The sequence below is a fragment of the Poromitra crassiceps genome, assembly GCF_964638095.1.
Source record: "Poromitra crassiceps genome assembly, chromosome: 15".
Taxonomy (NCBI): Eukaryota; Metazoa; Chordata; class Actinopteri; order Beryciformes; family Melamphaidae; genus Poromitra; species Poromitra crassiceps.
In genome coordinates, this window is record NC_139634.1 from 2,140,259 (window position 1) to 2,166,405 (window position 26,147).

The 26,147-nt window shown below is 42.9% G+C and overlaps 1 protein-coding gene across 1 annotated transcript in view; it reads left to right on the top strand.

Moving 5' to 3' along the window:
* LOC310790809 (protein NLRC3-like) overlaps nucleotides 1–26,147 on the top strand; it is a gene marked incomplete at its 5' end in the record, with an annotated part of 46,841 nt that overhangs the window by 12,465 nt on the left and 8,229 nt on the right. The window contains 3 exons of the mRNA XM_083652521.1: nucleotides 17,950–18,078; nucleotides 21,656–21,726; nucleotides 22,593–24,594. Coding sequence (XP_083508647.1) covers nucleotides 17,950–18,078; nucleotides 21,656–21,726; nucleotides 22,593–24,594 — 2,202 coding nt within the window. The remainder of the gene's footprint in view (nucleotides 1–17,949; nucleotides 18,079–21,655; nucleotides 21,727–22,592; nucleotides 24,595–26,147) is intronic.

Genomic DNA, 26,147 nt, shown 5'->3' on the forward strand with positions numbered 1-26,147 from the left:
ATTGTGTTGTTGTGTTGTTATTGTGTTGTTGTGATGGTGGTGGTTGTTGTTGTTGTTGTTGTTGTTGTTGTTGCGGTTGTGGTTGTTGTAGTGGTGTAGGCCTATTATTGTGTTTGTGCTATGCACCTTGCTTAGGACGGTGAATCACTGTACCTTTAAGCCAAATAAGGTCAAATAAGGTTTCAGTTAGGTCACGTGATTGCAAAGAAAGTGAGAAACATGCACACGCGTCTTGTTGCCATGTTGCTTGAATACCAGGAACTTGAGCTTTTTATTTCCTGTCAAAAGCTGTCAAGCACTCCCACGCGCCTCTCCCCCCCCCCCTCCCCCGCCCACACACACACACACACACACACACACTGAGGCATAGGAGGATGGTCCTCCTCTATTAGATTGGGGATTTTATATAAAAAAAAAATATATTAAATTTTTTTTTTTTTTTTTTTTTTTTTTTTCATTTTTCATTTTTTTTTTTATAATAAAATATCAATCAAATGTGTTTTTTCTTATGTGCAGACGCTCATTTTTTCATTCATTATATAGCTCCATGCAGACGAGTCACTCTGGCCCTGGTCCCAGCATGGGGGAGGGGATTAAAAAACACCCGCCCTGTGGGCTTGATTTATTTGGTAATTTATCTAATGAAAAAATAAGATTGGTTGAAAAAGACTTGCAATTCACAGAAAACAGTGAGAGTGATGTGTTTTCCAACGAATCAGATTGAGGAGGAGGGGAGCTAGGGCTGGGTCGGTTTGAAAATTTTAAAACCGGTTCGATATTGCCGTCTAAACCGGATCGAACCGGTATACCGATTTTTTTTTGTAATAAAAAAAAAAAAAAAAAAAAAAATCAAGCAGGGCTCCCGAGTGTGGCCCATAACTGTCTGTAGTGCAACTTCAGTCCACCTGATAGCGATAATACACCTCTAAGCTGGTATTGTCAACCAGCAATGATACTGAATAAAAAGAAGCAGGACACCTGTGTAACAAACACACCCTGTATTTATTTCTCATAACTATTCAGCTCAACTTTTCTTCTAAACATCAAAATAATAAATGAAATAAGACTTCTGCCTATAGTGCAACTTGAGAAAAAGGCTAATAAAAACACAAGCAGTGCAATCAGAATGGATTGGCTTACAGCTGAGCTGCCTTATAAACTTCAAAACTCACAAATTCACACAATATAGGGCCTATAGGCATGGGTCGGTTTGAACATTTTGAAACCGGTTCGATATTCCCCAAAAAAACGTATCAAAGCGGCTGCAGTTGGTGGCGATAATGCACCTCTAAGCTGGTATGCTGCCAACCAGCACGAACACTGAATACAAATAAGCAGAACCTTTTAACTGTAACAACACACTGTTTTTATTTCTCATAACTATTCAGCTTAACTTTTCTTCAAACATCAACATAATAAACAAAATAAGACTTTTGCCTACTAGTGCAACTTGAGAAGAGGCTAATACGAACAATAGTGCAATCAGAATGGACTGGCAAAAAAAACAACTTAACTCATTCACTGCCAACAACGTATGAACACGTTTTCAGAATCCAGCTGTTCCCTGCCAACAACGTGTTTACACGTTTTTGGCATCGATTTTTTTTTTTTGACGGTGGGTTGTGCATCTAAGCCTTTTACATCTCTTATATAATTATTGGAGCCACCGAACGTTTACAACCCATTCCACCGACCCACTAAGTGGCAACAGTGCTCTCCTTGCTAGAGGAAGGAAAGCATTTTTTTAACTTGTCAAGCCATTCTCAGCCCAGCCATTCTCCTTTTCGCGCTGATTGCTGGCGATGCGGGATTGCAAATTTACATAATAGATTCAGCCGATCTACTATGATCGGGTGATAGATTACAGGTGCAGGAACACACTTTGAAACACGCAGCATAAATATGACCAGAATCGCAAAAGCTTCTCTCAACCAAAACTCCAAACGAGCGAGTCCCTCCCGACTTCCTCAAACAGCGGCCCAGACATGCAGGCACAGCAAAGCACTGACTGGTGACAAGCTTGTCCGCCCACGGAGGGCGGAGTTGAAGCAACTCGAGAGGGAGGGAGAGAGAGAGAGAGAGAGAGAGAGAGAGAGAGAGGGAGGGAGAGCGAGAGGGAGGGAGAGAGAGAGAGAGAGCGAGAGGGGGAGGGAGAGAGAGAGAGAGAGAGCCAAAAATGAATGGTTAAAGTGACCCTTCCATCCAATTTCACAAAAAGCCGTTTATCTCTGAATATTATTTTTCACGCTAAAACCATGCTGTATTCAACTGCTAATGCTTACATAACTACTAACTCTACAAACTAACTCTTTTAGACAGAGAAAGTACACATTCTATTAGTACTTTTGAGATATTGTATGTTCACAAACTCCAAGCTGAAACGAATCCTCGGCTCTTATAAAATGAGCCATAATCCTCAAAAAACGGCTTGGCAGAAGCTAACTACAGCAAAGAAAAACGTCTGGCAGTCAATGTGTTAAAAAAAAACAACAACAAAAAACGTTTTTTTTTTTTTTTTTCGGTTTTTTCGGTTTGCACGTGATCAAACCGGCTGATGAAAATCGGCAACGTCGTTGTTCCACTGCCTGGTCTGTGGTCACGCTGAATCAAGGAGGTGAAATCCACTGCTTGACCTGACAGGAAGGATTTACTGAGACAGTAGCAGCATATCATATTTCCCTCTTATTTTTATTTACTTTTTTATCAATCAGTAAGTGTTCACAAGCCAGACAGTCGTTGATATTGGATTACCACCAAAACGAGTTTCGAGTTGCGGGGAGACTTGAGCTGCGCGATACGGGCTTTTTGCAATGTCAGAAAACTGGAATATTTGCAACGTCTCGACTGCAGCGTTTCCCCTACAGACAGCACGGATATTCAAGTAAGTCAATTGATTTCAAGTTATCCGAACCTTCTATTAAATTCGGCGTGGAAATGGTTCACCGAGCAGCGCTATTTTTGTCGTATTGAAGTTTCATCCTGTAATTTCTTATACTAAAACCCGCGAAGCTTAAATTCACACATTTTTTAACTGAATTTGGCCTGTAAATCGATAGCTGACAGCGGGCTCAATTTTAAAGCTTGAGTGGTGATCTTTATATCATATGAAAGTAGAAGAAATAAGGAATCGATTGGGATGAAGCATGTCAACCTAGGATGTCGGGAAGGGGGGGTAAATAACGCTCCAAAGTTGATAACTAAATGAGTAGTGCAGCACTGTGCACATGAAGACACACTCTCGTTCCAGATGCAATTAAGTGTAATTTAACGCTATTTGACAACAGTTTCGGCCATAGACTTTGTCAAGTATCATACAAACAGTGCAAGACAGCCATTATAAAGACAGGTTAGCTGATTGAATGGACAACACCTGTCTTGTGAAAGCACACCTGAGTGTGAGACATCATAGGATGAATCAAAACATTGATGTCACAGGTAGGCTGTATACCATAATATATCATGAATCTATGTGAATAAATAGATTTATATAAATAGTAATCACAGCCTAATGCATAGAGATAAATCCTGAAACCTTCTCGCAACAGTTCTAGCCTAAGCCAGTGGTTTTCAAAGTGGGGTCCCCAGCAAAAAGGGGGGATAATCTATTTTCACTATAATTCCATGCCATCCATAAGTAACACAATCTAAGATAGTGTAGAAGTGAGTAACTAGGCTAATTATAACCATAACAGCACAAATAATTGACAAAAATCTCGAAATAAATATACAGTATTTACTCTGAGAAATGAAATAATGAGAAAAGGAACAATTATTGATGGTTAAAACTGAATAATGACATCACAACAGTCTAATCCTAATGCTAATTTAAAATGAGATTTGGGCGTTTTGGGCAAAAACTGCTTGTGGGTGAGAGTATCAGCAGCAGAGCACACGTCATATTTTCCCTGGGACCGCCTCAGGTGCCAGGTGCTGTTCCGTCCTGTAGTCCTCTCACTGGGTGCTAATGCAATGCTCCTCACTGGGTGGAAAGCTAAGAGGCTTGACAGCATGGGAAACATGGCAAATACACACACACACATGCGCGCGCACGCGCGCGCACACGTGAAAAAAAAAAGCCCAAATTTTTTTCGCCGGCGACCTTTGGTCGCCGCACTAGCTTCCTCCCCTGTTTCCAAGCTCACCAGCCACCACTGACACACACACACACACACACACACACACACACACACACACACACACACACACACACACACACACACACACACACACACACACACACACACAGTTCTCCACATTGCCAAAGCAGCATCAAAGTAAAAAGTGAAATAGCTACTGCTAACTGTAGCAATGTAAATACATAGTAAAATAGTTAATTAGATTTGAAAAGCAGTTCAGAGAGACTTGACTGTAACACACAGAGCTGTCATGTTTTCTACATGACTCAGTTGTGATGGACATTAGGCAGGTGGGATGCAGTCAATTTACAAGTTCATCTATTGAGGTTTTCTGCTATTACAGGAATGATTACATTGCATTGAATGTACATACAGGCCCCTATTCTCCCACAGGCCTTCGGCGCTAAAACGGGCCTTAAACGCAAAAAAACGTGCCTTGCGCCAGCCTCGGGAAGATATCAACATGGCTTTTTGTCCTATCTCATACAGCACTGACGCCCCTCTCTCATAAGCAAGAGGAGCGTCACATCATGGAGTCATACGCCATACTCAAACTGTCTATTCTGATTCAATAAAGTTTGTTAAAATTATATTACGAGTCTCTCATGATTGAAGTGTAGTCATAGACTGAATTTCAATCATGGAAGACTAAATAAGGCATTACTAGAGCACCCCATGCTATCATACCCCTCAGCCCAAATGACGTCACTAAATGACGTCACCATCTCCGACGTCACCTTCTCCATGACGTCACCTTTGCAGTGTGACGTCAGTTGCCCAAATGACGTCAGTTATGACATCATAAATGCCCTTCTCCTGGTACTATATAAAGCCCCCATCACCACAGCTTAAATCACACTTGTGCAGTCATCACTCACCTCGTGTCAGCATCACGCATTCATCCAGCATCTCCAGAGCAAGAAGCTTCATCCCACCACCTCCCCAGATCACCACCAATGTTATGACTCCTGTTGGAAACAGATCCCCTTAAGGGGGATGTCGGGGATGTCCTATCTCATACAGCACTGACGCCCCTCTCTCATAAGCAAGAGGAGCGTCACATCATGGAGTCATGGGGGGGTCCCCTCCCGGGGGGGTCCTCCCTTCAACAACTGGGCTGCTGTCTTCATCAGCCTATGCGTCCTACATCCATCCAGAGCAAGCTGCTATATTATCAGCCCAAATATGCCTCCTTCCATGATTGGTAGGAAGTATTAATGCATTTCATTGGTGGTGGTCTTCTCTCCCAATCCCCGTTTGGTGCCCATGCCGGGCAATTTGCATATAACCCCATAAGTGTCCTTGCCATTGCTTAACCTCAGTCAGCCCACGTCCTGACAATTTGCACAACCCATTATCCCTGCATTCTGCTTAAACATCAGTCAGCCCATGTCCTGACAAGTCAGCCCCCGTCCTGACAATTTGCTCAACCCATTATCTCTGCATTCTGCTTAAACCTGTCAGCCCACGTCCTGAGAAGTCAGTCCACATCCTGACAACTTGCTCAACCCATTATCCCTGCATCCTGCTTAAACTTCAGTCAGCCCACGTCCTGACAAGTCAGCCAATGTCCTGACAATCTGCATAACCCATATGCGCTTTAGGCGGAATGGGCGTGGCGCACTCCCTGAATGGGCGAGAATGGGCGTGTCGGCCTTAAATGCCGGCCTAATGATATCTTCCCAAATGGCGTAAATTTAGCGCTTAGCGCTTTTGAAAACCAGGCCTATTCAGTGCGCCAGTTGCGAGGAGCGCTCTTCTGCCTCTCCCCTGTCACCCTTCTCTGTCTCTCTCTGAAACCAGGCCTATTCAGTGCGCCAGTTGCGAGGAGCGCTCTTCTGCCTCTTCTCTGTCACCCTTCTCTCTCTCTCTCTGACTCCCTCGCTTAGACAGACACAACACACTTCCCATAGGAAAAAGAAGTTGTAAGTTCACTGCCTGGCATGTCCCAGCATGCATTGTGCTGCTCCATTTAGCTACTAAATAGCAACCAAATGAGCCGAAATAGATATAAAAGGTAGATCTAAATAATGTGTAATGGTAACACAACCTGCAATTGTAGAACATTTCAATATTGGACCAAATAAAACATCGAAATGAAAACACCACCCTATGTGAAACATACAGTATATGTCCTCCTGGGCCTATATATATCCCTTGTCGATTTAACGTGATTTAGATAAGTGACAGTGGAACGCGCTTCTACTGTCATGTGCTATACTGTGATGTCCACTCCAATAACTTGGCCCTACTTCACATTTAGTTTTACAATAAAAACACATTTATGCAATGCCTTTACATAATGTAAGGTATATTTATGTGCATCATCCTTCCTGCAGCAGGCAAAAGAAAATGATATCTTTCTGGACAAACTTTCACCAATCTAATAGGCTATATTTTTCTAGCTGATGCATTTAGAACATTCTTTTCACTTTGATCTTGCTATAGTGTAGGGTATTTACATGCTTGCAGTATTTAAACTGCAGTTAGATTGGTTTGAGAAGCATAATAATATGGAATAATAGCCTATATATGGAGACAGACAGACTGGATGAAGGGAGGGGGGGGGGGGGGGGGGCAGAGCGCTTGGCTTTGTCTGGTTTTACTGGATTTGTCCAGGAATTGGAGCTTAAAAGGCAAGCGTGTGACTCTTTACTGCAATTCTCCAATGAGCGGACTATGCATAATTTTACGCTTAAAAGGCGTGGTTATAATGGTTGAGGCCGCGTGTAGCGCCGATACCAAGATAGCGAGTGCGCTGGTCCACACCCACTAACTGCGCTAGGCGGCCTAGCGCTAGGCCTTAAACGCAGTTTCTACGCCGATTGCAACGATAGGGCCCGTAGTCTGTAGCTACTGTGCAAGTGTTAGGCACGTGTTAATAAAACAAAGATGCTTTTAAATATAATAACATTTAAAACATAGTAGGAAGAGCAGCTCTGCTGACACTGATACAGAGAACGTGCACACATAGGCTACCACATTATAATGATTAATGATAACATAGAACACATAACACACTGTTGAGTATGTATGTAGGCTACATACAATAGCTATTATGCTCTTTATTTTACAAAGTCAACATCATGCTCTTCATGGACCGAGTAGAGATTAAAAATGCAGAAATAACCTGCCTCAATAAATCATCAAATGTCCATACATGTCATTCACTTTTTTATGCAGTAAATTATTAATCACAGAATAAGCCACGTTGTATGTGCAGCTTGACTTTCAGTTTGATTTGCATGTTTCTCTCAGATCTGGCAACCGCAACCCTGCTGCGAGTCTCGAGGGAAGGGAGAGGAGGCAGGCCAGTGAGACTACGGGGAAAGAGACAGAAAGACGAGGTAAGGACTGAAATAATAAGTAGACCTGAATATAATAGAGTCAATGTAATAGTAAAGACCTTTTATATAATGTCTTGAGTGTATTTTCCCGTGTCATATGAATCATAATACCGTATATACTTTGAGGGAAGTAGCTACAGTCATTTCAGGGAGTGCCTGTAACAATATCCAGGAAGGAAAAAGAAAGTAATTAGTCCAATGGCGACCAGAGGCAAGAGAGGCAACAAGTAAAGACTACATAGGCTATTTACATTATTTATTATATACAGGCTATGGGTTTTGGTAGCAACTATAACCGTGCCAACTGTGGCTGTTTGAGACGGCTGCTGTCGAGTTGAACAGATATCCTACCAGACAAAGATGGGTGCAGGAGCAAACGCTATTGTAATAATAATAATATATATATATATAATAATATATATGTGTAATATATAATATTGTGTAATAATATAATAATGAAGATCACACTGCCTGTAGCAGACAGTTTGCTGCGCTCTGAATCCCCCAAAAGTCACATGCTCTTTTCTTTTTCCCCTTATTGAGGATTTGTCAGACAACCAGTCACAGTAGCTGTGTTTCCATTACAGTTTTTCGCAAAATAATTGCGATATTTCTACAACTTCGACAATGTACAATTGCGACTTGTAGGCGTTTCCATTGAAGTTGAGTTTGGTCTGACGGCACGCACACCTGAACGCAATTCCCCGTTACCAGCAGCTGCCACAGTGATTACGCACGGAGATCTGCCCCATATCCCGTCCCCTGCATTCTCAAATCTAACCAATGGTCAATGCAAATCACCACATGAAGTTACAACGCATATAAACAAGCCTGATTATCAATTCAAAAGAAAATGAGTCGCAAAATGTTGCTGGCTGCGGTGAATACGAGCGCGACAGTCAGAGGAAAAAAGGTAGCCTAATAGCCTACAACTGGTCCGATTTAGAGATGGAGGGGGAAAAAGGCTGATTTGGTTCAATAATCAGAATGTTGTGTATTATAACATTGCACCTGAAACGTGTGTAATGTATTACTCACAGTCACTGTATTCACTTCAGTCAGGAGCACCGCACCGGTGTGTGCTTTTCATCCACTCATCTCGCCGCTCAAATGTGCGCACACAGGCAGCCTGCTGTCACCATGGACCGATTTCTGCCATTAAACATGATCTATTTACCCCGGTTCTGCTTTTGCACAACACTCGTCTTTCTGCTAGGTAGCGTTGCTTCAAAGTTTTCCACTTGCTACGGAGGTTTTGCCACAGCTTATCGAACCATTTCTCCCTCATTTTCCGCTGCTTTTCCAAAGGAGAAGACGGGTCACATGACGTGCAAATGCGGAAAAAGTGTTTTGCGATAAACTCGACACGTCTGAAAAACCACCTCATGAGAGCGCAAAAACTTTTTGCGATATTTGGGAGGTTTTTCGAAATTTACGTGTTTCCATTACCCAATTTCTATTGCGATATTTAGATTTTGCGCATTTCTGAGGGTAATGGAAACACGACTAGTGAGAACACTTTCTTTCTTTTTTTCTTTCTTTCTTTCTTTCTTTCTTTCTTTCTTTCTTTCTTTCTTTCTTTCTTTCTGGATTATTTTTTGTATTTTTTATATGGCCTAGTATATTTAAATATACGTCAGATCGGCAATATGTCATTTTGTAGGCGGCTGCTGGCGGCACATGTTCCTGCCCCCTTTTAGGGGGAAAACACTAGTGATGGGAATTACGGCTCTTTGAAGGGAACCAGATCTTATGGCTCCGTTCCTTTCTGAGAGCCGTTCAAAATAGCGGCTCCTCGTTCCTTTTTTTTTTTTTTTTAATGGGGCGCGCACTACTTGTTCAGAAACAGTAGTGCGCGCCCCCCTCCCCCTTTTTCCCCCCGGGGGCGGAAAGTTCACGTCAAAGTTGACGTCACCATTTTTGCATATCAAATGAGGATGCACTTGTCATGCTCACCGCGGTGCAGTCTGTTATTTTAAGTGCTGACACCGCCCGCTTGAGCCAGTAAACGGGGTGCGCTTTTTAACATGACAAGCAAGCCTCCTGCTCCCCAGCGAGCCCGCTTGTGTTTACTTAGCAGGGGGAGGGGTGTGTGTGTGTGTGTGTGTGTGTGTGTGTGTGTGTGTGTGTGTGTGTGTGTGTGTGTGTGTGTGTGTGTGTGTGTGTGCTGTGTGCGCGCTCCAGCGCTATAGTCCGGTGAGTGTGTTAGAGAGTGAGTGTGACTGACAGAAACCTGAGAGGAGAGGAAAAAAGAACGAAGGGGGGAAAAGAACGGTTCTCGAGAGAGAGAGAGAGAGGTCAGCGGAGGACCAAAATGCGAGACTCATTAGCCAATGAACAGCCAGGAATGGGTCTCGTGCTACTTTTGAATGCTAAAATAAAGCTGATAATGTACAATTTGATTCAAGAAAAAAAAAGTACAAAGTACAACACAAACTGTCCGTCCATTTTGCTGCAACTGGACAGTGCTGCTTAATCCAGAACCTTACTTCCTGGAACTCTTGAGAGTAAAAAAACTGGTCCATTGGAGTGAATGGAGATGTCAGGACTCTTCTATCTACACGGCTCTGGCACTAACCAAAGAAATTATAGAAAAATAACAGACTCAATCTCGTGACATGACATGACAATATATTACAACTCGTCTGGCCATAGAATGGACAAGATACACCGCAAATATACATGTATGACTTTGACCCATCTAAAATCATGTCATATGTGACGTTCTTTTTTACAGCCCTACTCTACACTCTAGTAGCCACCAAGTAGCCGGGTACAACGATGCTGGGCTCCGCGAGTCATGACATGATTTTAGATGGGTCAAAGTCCATTCTACGGCCAGACAAGTTGTAATATTGTCATGTCATGGTGTTTTGGGGTCATTAATAAACGAGATTGATTCTGTTATTTTTCTATAATTGTTTTTGTAGTGCTATTTTACATTGAGGTCAACGGGGAGAGGCTTGTGTTTTCACCCTAAAAGGGTGCGAGGCCTAATTGACGATCTGATATATATATTATATATATTACATTTTTAGTAGCCAGTGTGGGACTACAGTACTCTTAATTGATGCCCCCTCCCCCCCATACACGTGCGCGCACTCTCTCTCTCCACACACACACACACACACACACACACACACACACACACACACACACACACACACACACACACACACACACACACACACACACACACACACACACACACACACACATATATAACAGTGTTATATATATATATGTGATGTCGTTTGCGTCTGTATTCCTTTTCTTCAGACTCTACCATGTATGAGCGTGGCTCGCCACACTTCCTCCTCACAACATAGGGATGAGAAATTGTTAAGTTGGTCAGTCTCAAACCGTCCCGAGTATGAGTCCACAAGCACAAGATAGTGATGATTATTCCATTCAAATATATGTGTTGCAACTTATAAAGAGAAAACATTGCATGGATGCAACTGGGACGTATCCTCAGTGATGTACCCTGGGGTCATAGGATGTTTCGGGTCTCGCAACATCATACACCCTCGCCCAGGTGACCCAGCCGGGGCTGGCCAAGCCCCAACTTACGTCCCAGTAGCTACCCACTGTCAGCCCTCTAGGAAGGGTCGAAGGTGGTCACGCGGTCAGGGCCACTCAATCCGCTGCTCTGGAACTACTCTGCCAGGACCGGGGGGGGAGAAGGGCTCTGGTACGTAGAGGGACCGGGCTCTGTGGGTTGCCACCCAGCCGGGCTCCTCCCTCGTCTCACCAGGTCTAGGACCTGTGCGGTGCAGCGCACAGGTCACCGGAATATATACACAGCGGAATATATACACAGCGCACCGGAATATATATATATATATATATATATATTTATAAAACGGCTCTCTCAAATCAAGCAATCTGATTGGTTCACAGCCATTGTATAAATCCAATAACCCACTCCAATAACCCATGGCCATGGGTTATTGGTTGCCATGGCAACTCTCTTACTAAAAGTAGAAAAAACAAATGGCGGAGACAGCTGTCAGATCCTTGTGAATCGATCTTCGCTTATAACTTTACTAATACTTCGCAGAAAATTATGTTTTGTACAAGAATAGACGCGGGCTAATGTCTTCTTTGCAAAAAAAAAAGGCTGTTAACCCCGCATTTAACCCCGCATTTAACCCCGTAACGTTAGTTGGTGTCGGGCTTTGCAGAAAAGCTCTCAGCTTCTCAGCAAGCGCTGAGAATGCAGCGCTGCGCTCGAGCTGCGTGTCAGGCTTTCCAGAAAGCTCTCAGCTTCTCAGCAAGCGCCAGGATTGGCCAATGTCAACTTCAGTCTCCAGAACGATCCAATCAAATCACCCGCACGTCTATCTTCTTGCTAGAGGTCCCGCCTTACAGTAGTGTTTCAACTGACTCTATCAGAATACCATGCCAGTCGGACTTATAGTATTATTATTATATTTATATTATCATACTTGGAAACCGTTTTATAAAAGCAATATAGCACTCGAGCAGCGTGTGTTGTGGCATATATATCCCGCTGATCAGTTGTTATCCCACGGGGCCGCAGGCCGAGTGGGATAACAACTGAGCAGCGGGATATATTTGCCACAACACACTGGCTCTCATGCTATATTGCTTAAATATATATATATATATATAAGATAGTGATGATTATTCCATTATTCCATTCAAATAGGCTGTCACAGATGCTGCATGCCTGAATGGCTGAATGTCTCCATATCATCATTGACTGAAGGCCAGAACACACTTTCTCTTGTCCTTCTCTTTGTTGATTCCACACCTGGGTGTCCTTTGTGCAACGCCTTCAGATGTTCTGAGTGCAGAGATACAGGAATAACTGCTCTGCTCTGCTGCCTTTCATCATGATGTTGTTTTCAACAGCCAGTTCCTCACGGAAACCAAAGAATGGTTTCACTTCCTCTGGCACACTGCAGACACGTCTTGGCCATCCACTTTGAATGAAACGGGTGAGCGTCTGCATGGAGGGTGCTGTCTGCAGCTGTGTGCTCATGGAGTTCCTCTAGAGCAGTGATTCCCAACCAGGTGTATGTGTACCCCTAGGGGTACTTCAGCAGCTTGCAGGGGGTACTTGGAAAGATTGGGGATTACAATGTATTTCCAAAAAGATCAAAACCGATTACTTTTTCCAATTGAAAGTCAGAATTGTATTAAAGATGAGTAATTAAAATTATTTTAATAATGAGATGTGTTAGGGAGGTCATCTAAAAGTTTAATATAAGTTTAATATAACAAATTTAGGAGAATTATTGACACGCATGAGTGAGGGGTAGGCCTACTATTGGCATGGTAAAACAGCTCAAGGGGTACATAACACAAAAAAGGTTGGGAAGCACTGGGTGCTGTCTGCAGCTGTGTGCTCATGGAGTTCCTCTAGAGCAGGGGTGGCCAAACTTTTTTGGTTGTGGGCCGCATACAGAAAAATATAAGGAGTCGCGGGCCAAACGATATTAAGTGTTCGTTTCCGTTTTCCGTTTTAAACTTTAAAACAGAAAAATGGAAAAAAACGATTTTAGCAACAGTTTTTTTTTTTTTTTTTCTAAATTCATGGCGGGCCACTTAAAAATGGGCAGTGGGCCGCAGTTGGCCCGCGGGCCATAGTTTGGCCACCCCTGCTCTATGTAGACAACACCCTCTAGAGTCTAGAGCTGTGTGCTCATGGAGTTCCTCTAGCCGCTGTGGAGAAATCAGCTGAACGGCTATCGTTTGAGGTTTGAGGTCATGCTGCTCCTCTCTTCATGGACTGACATCACGCCTTGGTGCACATGAGAGGGTATCAGCCAGATAGAGCTGTTTCAGAATGTTTTACTCTTAAATGAGAGTAAGACAGAGGTCATAGTGTTTGGATCCAGTGGCACCAGTGACCCCCTCCACCTAGACCTACTGTAGGTTCCCTGAAACCCTATGTCAAACCCATGCTCTCAAATCTTGGTGTCAAAATGGACAATGCTTTTAAATTTGATAAGCAGATAAATGCTGTGGTCAGTTCCTGTTTGTATCATTTGAGGCTTCTTGCTCAAATTAAATCTGTGTTGTCTTTTAATGATTTTGAACGAGGGATACATGCTTTTATCTCCACACGATTGGATTACTGCAGCGCACTTTATGCTGGCTTAAACCAGGCTTCTGTTGCACGTTTGCAGTTAGTTCAAAATGCTGCGGCGCGTCTCCTTACTGGAACCCGCAAGTATGACCACATCACTCCGATTCTGTCCTCCCTCCACTGGCTTGATTTTAAAATGTTATTGTTTGCTTTTAAATCGATACACGGTCTGGCGCCTCAGTACCTGTGTGACATTATCCAGGTCAAGGCTCCCTTAAGGTCACCGCGCTCCGCTGACCAGCTGCAACTTGTGGACCCCAGAACCTCAATGAAAACCAGAGGTGACCGTGCTTTTTCAGTTGCAGCACCAAAATGGTGGAATGCATTAGGCTACCTTCCCTTGTCAGATTGGCCTCCACCCTCGAATCTTTTAAATCTCGTTTAAAAACCCACTTTTAAGGTCTTTGCACACACAGTCCAATTGTTTTCGTATGCGTGTTTTTTAATCCGTCATCTGAAAACACAGACGGGTCCCAGCTCGCAAAAATCTATTGACTGATGCAGAAAACGCAGAAAATCGAACCTCGTCCGAAAACTTAAATGACGGACGTAATTGTCGGACTCAGTGTGTCAATGATGATTGACACAAATGAGGTCGTATTCTTTTTTTTTCCATGCGGAAATTTCGGACGAAAATACGGACGTGGTGTGGAAAAGCTATTACTCCCTGGCTTTTAATTCAATCTGAGAGTTGTGGTCTTTGCCCAGTTTTTCTGACTGTTGACGAGATGTTTGTGTTTCCTTGTTATGTTTTTTAGATAGTTTTGTGCACTTATTTTTGTTTTTGTACAGCACTTTGGTAATCCCTGTCATTTTTAAAATGTGTTATATAAATCAAGTGGATTGGATTGGATTGCCGTAGTGATGCGCGGGTCAGGGTTTTTTAACGCCCGCACCAACACAACCCGTCATTAGAGCCAGTCCGCACCGCCCGACCCATTAAAATATCTGAAAATGCCCAACCCAACCCAACCCAACAGCCCGCAAACGGCCAATTTAATGTAATATGTCTCTGGACTCACGCTGAGCGCAGCAGAGCTCTCCAAGGTGTGCAAACTCTGTCTCCCCCCCTGCTTTCTCTCTCTCACACAGACACACACATGCGTGTCGGTGCGTGACAACAGTTTTACTGCTCTGGATGCGCTGCGCATCTGCTTTCATGTCGTTGAGTTCTTTCTGCTTCGTTGGCGTTACAAACTCAGCTATTATCGGTCTTTCTTCAATTAATCCAAGGTCTTCAAATGGAGGTAGCAGGTAGAGGTAGGCTACAGAAACACTTCTTATTCTTCCCCATTTCTTTTAATTACCTCATGCGCTCTCAATTGGTCATGTAGCCTACTCACTAGGGGTGTCAAAAATAATCGATTATAAGATGCATCGCGATGCGGACCTGCACGATTCTGCATCGATTCACAAATGTCAAAAATCGATTAGTAAAAAAAAATATATATATATATATAATCAAATAAAATATAATGGAAGTACATGCAGTTGTTTATATTAATTATGGATCATAATACAATGCAATTCTAAATGCACTTTTATTTTAAAAGTAGCCACACAGTGAGAAAAAAGAAAGTGAGAAAAAAATCATGTATTCGTGAAAAAAAGTGATGCATCGATTTAAGATGCATCGCGATGCATCGAGATGCATCGATAATCATTATCGAATCGAATCGTAGCCCTCTGAATCGTAATCGAATTGAATCGTGAGGCCAGTGAAGATTCACAGCCCTACTACTCACGTTGCAGTAAAGTTGACAAATAGATCACAGTCGAGTCCACAGAAAATCTGCGGTGGCATTCGTTTTATGGACACTTCAAATAATAATTACAGCGAATAATCCTTGCAAAATGTTTGTTTTGAGAGCACATAGGCAGGCTACCTCATGTGAAGTGTTTCTTTATTAGTGCAGACGGCTTCAGGCTCGCTGATTGTGTGAGAGAGAGTTCACGTCTTAATAAAGGGTTAGTCTGTGTGTTTCACTGCTCTGACTAAATTATATTATAATGTTGCTTTGTCACGTTCTGAGCCTGTCCCGCCCGCACCGCCGGCCCCCAGACCGCCCGTGGGACCCGGCGGGTTCTGGGTGACCCGCGCATCTCTAGAGTGCAGTGTCCAATTTGGGACATGCTCATAGTCATAGCACCACCTACTGTCAACACAAAAGGTGGTTTATCTCGAGAACCGTTCATCCTATCGACTTCAAACTTGGAGAGTGTGCTGCTGGGGACCAGACAGACTGCATTGACAAAGTCTGTGTGGTTTGATCACATACATTGTCATAGCACCACCTACTGGTAACACAAAATGTGTTTTTTTCTCTCGAGAACCGTTCATCCGATCGACTTCAAACTTGGAAAGTGCGCTGCCGGGAACCTGATGGAGAGCAGCGCCCAATTCCGGACAGGTGCATAGTCATAGTGCCACCTACTGGCCACATAAAAAAGTGCTTTATCTCGAGAACCGTTCATCCGATCGTCTTCAAACATGGAGGATGCACTGCCGAGAACCCAACAGAGTGTCGTGCCCAAAATCGGACATGCACAGGACGTAGCATGTGTAAGGATCACACTATTCCCATCAGTTCCCTTCCGCCTCGAACAGGCGCCCTGACCAACCAGAGGAGGCGCTAGTGCATCGACCAGGACACATACCCTCATTCCGGCTTCCCACACGCAGACACCAGCCAAACGTGCCTGTATGGATGCCTAACCAAGCCGGAGGTAGCACGGGGGTGCGAACCTGTGACCCTTGTGTTGGTAGGCAGGGAATCTGTGGCTATACTAACCGGACGCCCAATTAAATAATATATATCATATTTTACACCAACCCACCCCACGTAAATATCGGACAGTCCCTTAGCGGGACCGAGATAGAAGACGATTTTTCTATATTGAGCCATTCATCTGACATCCATACAACTAGTGATTTAATAAGTTGTGCTGCGGCTGCCCAGTAATAAACTTTGATGTTGGGAACAGCAAAATCCAGTTTAAAAAAGTTCACTACAATGAAATGGCTACTATAGGACAGCAAAATCCACCCTATCTTTCCTTTTCCTTGCCAAATGTCATGAAATCATCTTTTTGAGTAAATCAAAAATGGTTGGGAATATAGGGAGCATTTGGAAGGGGTAAAAGAGTCTCAGAAGAATTATCATCCTCACTGTCTCCTCCCTAACCATCAAGGAGTAAGTAAGTAAAACTTTATTTATATAGCACCTATCACAAAGTGCTGTACAATAAGAAAATACAAATAAAACATAATGCAATATAATAGGAGAACAACTACAAACAGTATACAAGGTAAACACAGACATGATACCTCATCAAAGCATGAAGATAAACAGATCAGGCATAACATAACTAAGCATATCCCACAAATATATATATGTGTAACATGCTAAATTAAAAGTGCAAACCAGTAAGGGCTGCTACACGTGGTTACACAGTTTAATCACACCATAGGCACAATATAGTCTAGTCTAATATGCACTTGGATTGTATTGACTGAATTTAATTTGTATTGATCTGACACCTACAGTATATTCCTTTGTGGTGTTGGATACATTGTAATCAGGGATCTTGCTTTATCAGTGTCATTTATTGTATTTATTGTCTTGTTTTTTGTATTGTTTTTGGATGTGTATAAAGTACAGCTTGTTTGCAGTATTCATGCCTTAAATTGCCTCTTGCGGGACTAATAAAGTTTTTTTAATTGAATTGAATTGAATTGAATAAAAAAGGTGAGTTTTAAGCTGTCTTTTAAAACTCTCAACTGAGGTTGTGATTATTCTAGAGGTCACAATAGCTCATTGTATACAGTGAGGTCAAGTTTAAAAAAGTTCACTACAATGAAATAGCTACTATAGAGACTAACATCATCAATACAATACATTCAGGTGGTGTCTGTCATACATGTGTGGCCAATGGGTCAACATGGAGGAAATCCTCCCGTTCTTCCCAGCCAGCATAGTTAGCATTTATGCAACTGTGTGAAATGCAGGATGGTGAGGGCAGCCCATCCTCTGCCACACTGCATTTCAAACACCCCTTTTATCAAACTGACATAAACACAAATACACACCTTCACACATACTTGACCTCCATCCATGCAAAATATTGGCCTCCAAGGGTGAAAAACGTGGTGACCTTTTTGTTGACACACCAACCGACAGAGTGACTTATATAAATAAATAAATAAAATATTTAAAAATAAATAAGGTGATTAACAGGTGTGTGTGTGTGTGTGTGTGTGTGTGTGCGTGTGCGTGTGCGTGTGCGTGTGCGTGTGCGTGTGCGTGTGCGTGTGCGCGTGCGCGTGCGCGTGTGTGTGTTTCAGACTGACTCGAGTCCAGAAGATGGGGGCAGGGCAGGGCAGAGCAGAGTCTCCAGCACCCAGCTGTAAGAGTGATCGCTCTAAAGGCCACGGTCCAGAGTTCAGTAATGAACCTGGACCCCCAGACACAAAGTAAGAGGACTGTAGCACTCAATAACATCATAATATCATGAAAATGTAGTAAAATCTGTACTTAACTTGATCAAAAATGTAATAAACCAAGTAATGTAATAACTTCATCAATAATATAATCAAATGTCCTGGCTGATATTGTCATAATATTTTACCGATAATACCTTTCAACATAATAGAAACCAATCCTATGATAAAATTGCCTAGGTGGACAGGCAGGTGGAGGTGTCTGTCAGTCACGATTTGTGTCACGTTTTGTCACGAAAGTGACCGCCTTCATTCATGGGAAAGTGCAAGGAATGTTTTGTATACAATGTCCATCAGTCAGACAGCTGCCTTCTAGAAACTAGAGTCCAGGTGGAGGTATTGCAGCCAGCAGCATTACTCAGTTAGACAAGTAAGTTCTAAAATAGCAACGACTTCTCTGAACATTTGTTAATAAATGGCAATAATAATTTATTGTCATGTGTAACAAGTACTGTACAATGAGATGCTTTCTCCCCATTCGCTCCTGCAGTCTAAATTCTAAACAGATTCATGAACTAAATAATTACAGTAGAAAGTAACCATGTAAGAATTATCAATACTATAGTAAAAAAAAATCACCACCCCCGTAATGTGCTGTAGTTGTGTTAACATTAATTAATGTTTAATGTTAATGTTTCAATTCAATTCAATTCAATTCAATTCAATTAAAAAAACTTTATTAGTCCCGCAAGGGGCAATTTAAGGCATGAATACTGCAAACAAGCTGTACTTTATACACATTTAAAAACAATACAAAAAACAAGACAATAAATACAATAAATGACACTGATAAAGCAAGATCCCTGATTACAATGTATCCAACACCACAAAGGAATATAGGTGTCAGATCAATACAAATTAAATTCAGTCAATACAATCCAAGTGCATATTAGACTTGTTCAAGGGTTCAAATCAAAAGGTCAAGGTGCAGACTTAGTCTTAGCAGATTTAGTAGACATAAACTGATAAACTAGATAAACTGACCATTTCTTGTACTGTGGCTGTTCACCAGTCGAATGGCCTCTGGAACAAAACCAAACTTCCTTCTGTTTGTTTGTAGTTTGTAGTTTCAGTAAACTACACAAAAATGTCAAAAAAGTACTTTAACTACTTGAATCATGATGTAAATATGAATGTAGTTGAACTACCAGCAGGTTGCTGAAAAATGTAGTTTAACTGGTAGTTTAATTACATGTAGTTCACTAGTCTCATCACTGAAAATAGAAAAAAAACGGTTTAAAACAAAACACTTTGCTGGACTCTATGTCTCCATTTAGAAATGGAAGGATAAAATAGTAGAATTAATTTAAATTGATACAGCATGTGTTGACACCTGACCATGCACGTATTACACTGACTCCCTCACATAACAAATTATGCCCTGCCCTCTACTGGCCTAAAACATGTATTACACTTAATGACAGTTAATGCGTAAAGCACACAGGATGTTGCACAGAAGTTATGAAAACAGCTTAATCTAAGGCAAAACACTTGAAAAGTTAAATTAATTTGAATGAATAAATCATGGAAAAGACTTGAACTGCCGGACACTAAGAGCCCTGAGCAGACCCCAGTTTGCTGCAGTGAAAGAAAGACACAGATTCAATAGAGCCAAAGTCATGCCCACTTTAGGTATATGAACCAAGAGATTTCATCCTCCATTCTTTTTTCCATAGACAGTTCATCAAATGCTGATGAAAATAGTTTTACTTGCTCAAACCAAGTGATTCAGCTGCAGGTGTTACTCAATTAGTTTGGCCACTTTGCTGAGATGCATCTAATTGCAGCGCTGGACGGCCAGCGCCACGCCCCGTGTCACAGTCGGGCTACGCCCCGTGTCACCGTTAAGGAAAAGGGTTTAGGTTTAACTAGCATGGCCATAGACTGAGTGACAACCATAAAACACTGAGAAATCATGGAACAAGTCATCTGCTGTGGCTAAACAGCATTCCCTCCATAAAGCAATGAATGAGTCTCATGCATGGTAGGAATATAATTAAAATAATTACATATGCACTGCGTGCCTGATGCCTGTACTCTCTAGAAAATGATTGGTGGCATTAAAGCAAAGCACATTAAAGTTACGTGTAAGTCCTTCTGACCGAAGGTTTTGGGGGAAATGATCATCTGAAATATTTGTTGATGCATTCCAGGTTGCAAATTTGTTTGAAATGGATAAATCCCATTTTGAACCCAAACCTAAGATTCTTTATTGCTGCTCAACAAAATGTAATCTACAGAATAATGACAGTGATGTAGTGTGTTGTAATTTCAATCAGGGCCAGAGCCCAGGATCTGATCCAGAATCAGTCGGGGTTAAATGAACAGCAGCTCAGCAGCGCCCCCTCACTGCTGCTACGGCACCAAAAAAGCACCTTGAAAATGTAGCAGTAAGACAGAAAAGTTACATGAGTAAAATCTGTATTATTAGAATCACGAGAGACCATAGAACATTTCACCCAGAACAAAACTTGGGCCGAGTGCTTTGACCAAGTAAAACTTTTATTTTTTATTTTTTTAATAAAAATGTATTGGCGGATGAAATGTGTTCGTAACTGGAAGTGGCCGTGACTTTGGTTCTCTATTGCGGAGTCGATGCACCAGCTCGTAGGAAAGTGTTTGTTACATAACCACAAAAAGTCAAAAAACTGTTTTGAAGCCAAATGAGAAAAGTCCAATACTTACTCATTATCTGCTAGATTTTGCACACTTTTTCAACACTGGCTCACAGCCACAATTGTATAGCAGAAATACTGTGATTAGGCGTCTGAGTAGAGTGTGCTGAACAACCCAATTAGGGATGCATCAATATGAAAATTGTGACAGATACTGATAACCGATATTAACTTTGCTGTCATGGCTGATAAGTGATATTTACCAACATTTATTTATTCAAAAGGAATTTCAGCATTTCAGTTTAATGTGTTTCTAAACGTCGCTGCTTCTTTTAATTAAATACTGCTTCACTACCCTGTTTAATTTGATGCTGCTTTTAACACTACTGTTAATCAATAGCACGTCCATCATGTGTCAATCAAATTGTCTCATCCCGCCCACCAGTAATGTAGTGTTCACACTATGATCTGTGTACTCAGTGATCCACTGCACTTGACAGGTTTATGTTTGTGTCATCAAGTTAGCAACAAAGATGCTACATGTCTTTCTGTGAAGAGACGCAGGAACAGAAAGACAAGACGCTTCTCTTTTGACCCAGCAAGTAGCTGGAGCCGCTTATTTCCTGGTACTCTACATATTCCATCACTGCTCACAGTCGCTCTCAGGTCACGAAATAGACTGAATCACTAAGTCAGAACGTGGCAATACCTCAACCCATATCCCATAGTCCTTTGCAGGCCATGTGACTGTGGCCCTCCTTGCCCAAACCTGTACTCATGATTTATGTCCATTAGATGTCACCACAACTGATACTTTCCATTAATTCCATACTCTGCTTGCTAGCAACAAAAGATAGTTAAAACCTTTTTTAGTTGATTTACTACCTTTATAAACGTTTCTAATCTGTCATAATGAATTGCCTTCATCTCCACAGAGAGAGGAAGACGAGTGATGACAGACGGAGACCTGGACTGCAGACATCCAGTCAAACCAGCATCGTACAAAGTAAGACTTGGAGTGTATCTACTGTTTTTTTTTTTTTTTTTTTTTTTTTTTTTTATGTTTTTTTCCCGATTTTTTATCCCATTTTTATCCCCCGTTTAGTGCTCATTTGAATTACTCAATCCTGGTTGCTACTCCATCCTCTGCCGATCTGGGGAGGGCCGAGACTGATTCCATGCATCCTCCGAGACATGGGCAGTCAAGTCAGCCGCTTCTTTTCACCTGCCCGAGGAAGCTTCACCGGTAGGACATAGCACGTGGGAGGTTCACGCTATTCCAACCAGTTCCCCTCCCTCTGAACAGGCGCCCTTAACGATCAGAGGAGGAACCATATAAGCAACCAGGATGTTGCATGTTTTTGTGAAGGGGGTTCCTATATGAAGGAGACCCCCGGGAGGCACGGGGAGAACATGCAAACTCCACACAGAAAGGCCATTTTGCCGACCCCACCCGGGTGGTGGGCACTCGAGGACATGCGGACGGGCACGCATTCCTTCAGTGTTCACATCGGCCCAGGTGGGAATCGAACCCACGACCTTCGAGCTGTGAGGCGATAGTGCTTACCACTGCACCACCGTACCTCCTAGTGTATCTACTGTTGTCCCCATTTCTACAACCAGGACTTCTTGTGTTGCTACAGACACATGTTTCTTTCTCATGCAACATATATACATACACAGTGTGTGTGTGTGTGTGTGTGTGTGTGTGTGTGTGTGTGTGTGTGTGTGTGTGTGTGTGTGTACATATATACACACACACACACACACACACACACACACACACACACACACACACACACACACACAAAATTCATGCCAGATACTATAGAGTATTTGAGTAACCCTTATTTACTCCTTCATGTCTTCCAGTGGACTGTGCTCTGCAGGTGGTTTTAGATGAGCATAAGATCATTTTGATACAGAGATGTGGATCTGTGACAGAAGGAACTGAAGCAGGAACCGCTGAAGCAGGGACTGGAACCTCCTTCAACAGGATCTACACTTTGCTCTACATCACAGTGGGACGAAGTGAAGACGTTAATACCCAACATGAGGTGTGGCAGCTGGAGACAGTGTCCAAGATGAAGACCCTCCATGATGCTCCACTCAAACAGGAGACAGCATCCAAGATGGAGGAGACCCATGAAGCTCCGATCAAGTGCCACGACATCTTTAAACCCTTACCTGACAAAGAGAAGAAAGGGAAAGAAAATGAAGAAAGGTTACCTGGCCAAGAGGAGGAAAAAAAGAAAAGTTACCTAGACAAGAGAAAAGAAAGAAAGAAAACAAAGAAAGAAAACAAAGAAAGGTTACCTGGCCAAGAGGAAGAAAAGGGAGAAAAAGGGAGAGACATCAGAGTAGTCCTGACGCAGGGCATTGCTGGCATTGGAAAAACCTTCTCAGTGCAGAAGTTCACTCTGGACTGGGCAGAGGGTTTGGAAAATCAAGATGTCAGTCTTGTGATTCCGCTTTCGTTCAGGGAGCTGAACTTGATCAAAGATGAGCGGTACAGTCTTCTCACGCTGCTCCATGTTTTCCATCCAACATTACAGACGGTCACAGCAGAGCAGCTCTCTGTCTGTAAAGTTGTGTTCATCTTTGACGGCCTGGATGAAAGCAGACTTTCATTGGATTTCCAGAACACAGAGGTTGTGTCTGTCGTCACACAGACATCATCAGTAAATGTGCTGTTGACAAACCTCATCAAGGGGAATCTGCTTCCCTTGGCTCTCCTCTGGATAACTTCCAGACCTGCAGCAGCCAATCAGATCCCTCCTACATGTGTCGACAGGGTAACAGAGGTACAAGGGTTCACTGATGACCAGAAGGAGGAGTACTTCAAGAGGAGATGCAGTGATAAGGAGCAGGCCAGCAGAATCATCTCCCACATCAAGGCATCCAGGAGCCTCCACATCATGTGCCACATCCCAGTCTTCTGCTTCATCACTGCTACAGTTCTGGAGCACATGTTGACTACAGACCAGAGAGGAGAGCTGCCCAAGACCCTGACTGAGATGTACTCACACTTCCTGCTGGTTCAGACAGAGAGGAAGAAGCAGAAGTATAATGAGAGACGTGAGAGGAGTCAACAGGAGCTGACGAAGACTGACAGGGAAGCTCTTCTGAAGCTGGGGAGACTGGCGTTTGAACATCTGGAGACAGGCAACCTCATGTTCTACCAAGAAGACCTGGAGAAGTGTGGTCTTGATGTCAGAGAGGCATCAGTGTTCTCAGGAGTGTGCACAGAGATCTTCAAAAGAGAGTGTGTGCTCTTAAAGAAGACGGTCTACTGCTTTGTTCATCTGAGCATTCAGGAGTTTCTCGCTGCAGTCTACATCTTCCACTGCTACACAAACAGGGCTGAGAAAGTACTGCAGACATTCCTGGGAAAAGACTGGGCTGATCCATCCCTGCATGTCTTCCTGCAGAAGGCCATGGACAAAGCCCTGCAGAGTAAAAATGGCCACTTGGACCTCTTTGTCCGCTTCCTTCATGGCCTCTCACTGGAGTCCAGCCAGAGACTCTTAGGAGGCCTGCTGGGTCAGACAGACAGCAGACCAGAAAGCATCCAAAGAGCCATCAGCAACCTGAAGGAGATGACCACCTCCAGATCCTCTCCTGACAGAAGCATCAACATCTTCCACTGTTTGATGGAGATGAATGACCAGTCAGTACATCAGGAGATCCAACAGTTCATGAAGTCAGAGAACAGATCAGAGGAGAAACTCTCTGAGATCCACTGCTCAGCTCTGGCCTACATGCTGCAGATGTCAGAAGAGGTTCTAGATGTGTTGGACCTGGAGGCCTACAACACATCATATGAGGGACGGCTTAGACTGATCCCAGCTGTGAGGAACTGCAGGAAGGCTCGGTTAGTCCTGGTATCTTATTTATTTATTTATTTATTTATTTATTTATTTATTTATTTATTTATTTATTTATTTATTTATCTATCTATTTATCTATTTATCTATTTATTTATTTACAAGGATCCACATTAACTGATGTCTATGGCACCAGCTAGTCTTCCTGGGGTCTGAATCCAGTACATCACATCAACATCACATCTGTGTTGTATATGTTCATCAATACAAAATGTTGATGAGTTTAAATACGTTATTTTAGATCCCACTCTGTGCTTTAAAAAGCATATAGGGAAGATGAGCCAAACACTGAAATATAATCTAGCCAATTTCAGACAAATCAGAAACTCGCTCACTACTGTGGCATCCAAGATCTTTTTAAACACAATTATTTTTTCTAATTTCTCCTATTGTATGCCATGTTGGTCATAAGACATCCCTAAAGCCGTTTGAGTCTCTTCATAAACAAGCCCTGACAATATTTGACAAGAAACCACGACAATTTCACCACTGCTGTATAACCTCCTGATATAAAATGTTACATTTTGAAAATACAATCATGTATTCCAATATCCATATGGTGTTCAAGATAATACATAATGCTGCTCCCTTTGTCCAACTCAGTTTATAGATATTGGCTCCGCCCTTTCAGAGGCTGGATAGTAATCCCTCACGTCAGCGATGACTGAAGATTTTTTCTACTTGGTGTCACCAACCATGGCCACGCCCCCTTGCACATCGTTTCCCTTGAGGGCAGCATGTGGGGTATATAAGGCGGGCGCGCACATCGATCTGCTCCCAAAATAGTCATTTTTCTTCACTATTCTGTGGAGCAGTGTGCCCACATCTGAAAGGGCTGCTCCAATATCTATAAACTATGGTTTACTTTCAAACCTTTGTTTATATTATATTGGCTCCGCCCTTTCAGAGGCGGGGGTGACCAGCGTATCCCCCTTTGGACCACCTAGCATCCTCACGGGTCGGGCGCGGGGAGCAGGTGTGGTTTTCAAAGGGGAAAACTCATTTAAGACATATGAAAAGTAAGAGGGAGAATAAGATTCTAGCCTATCCTTTCATGTCCATGAAGCACCATTTGCTCTCTACAGGAAACCTTTCAGTCCTGGGGCATATGCCATGATGCCATGATGTATGCTTGATTTTCCACACCTGAAATAAAAAGAGCTTTGAGGGATAGCAGATGTGTTTGTGACCACATCAGCAAATCCCTTGCTATTTCCAAGAGTGTGGCGGAGTGTGTCTCCCCCTGGTGGTTGATGTAAGCCGCTGCAGTTGTGCTGTCTGTTCTGACCAGCATGTGATAACCTGACAGCTGGGGGGCAAAGTGCTTCCAGGGCATTTATGTGCAGGAAGAGGGGGTGTCCCCCCCCCCACCCCATCTGGAGAGGGAAGCATGTGTGAACACTGTCACGTGTGACGTCACTCTCCCCAGAGGGACTCCCTCTGAGAGTCTGTTGGGGGTCCCCCAAAACTCCAGACCTGTGAGAATAGAGAGGGGGGTCTTAGGACACGCCTCTTGTGCTGTATCGAGTCTACTTTCATT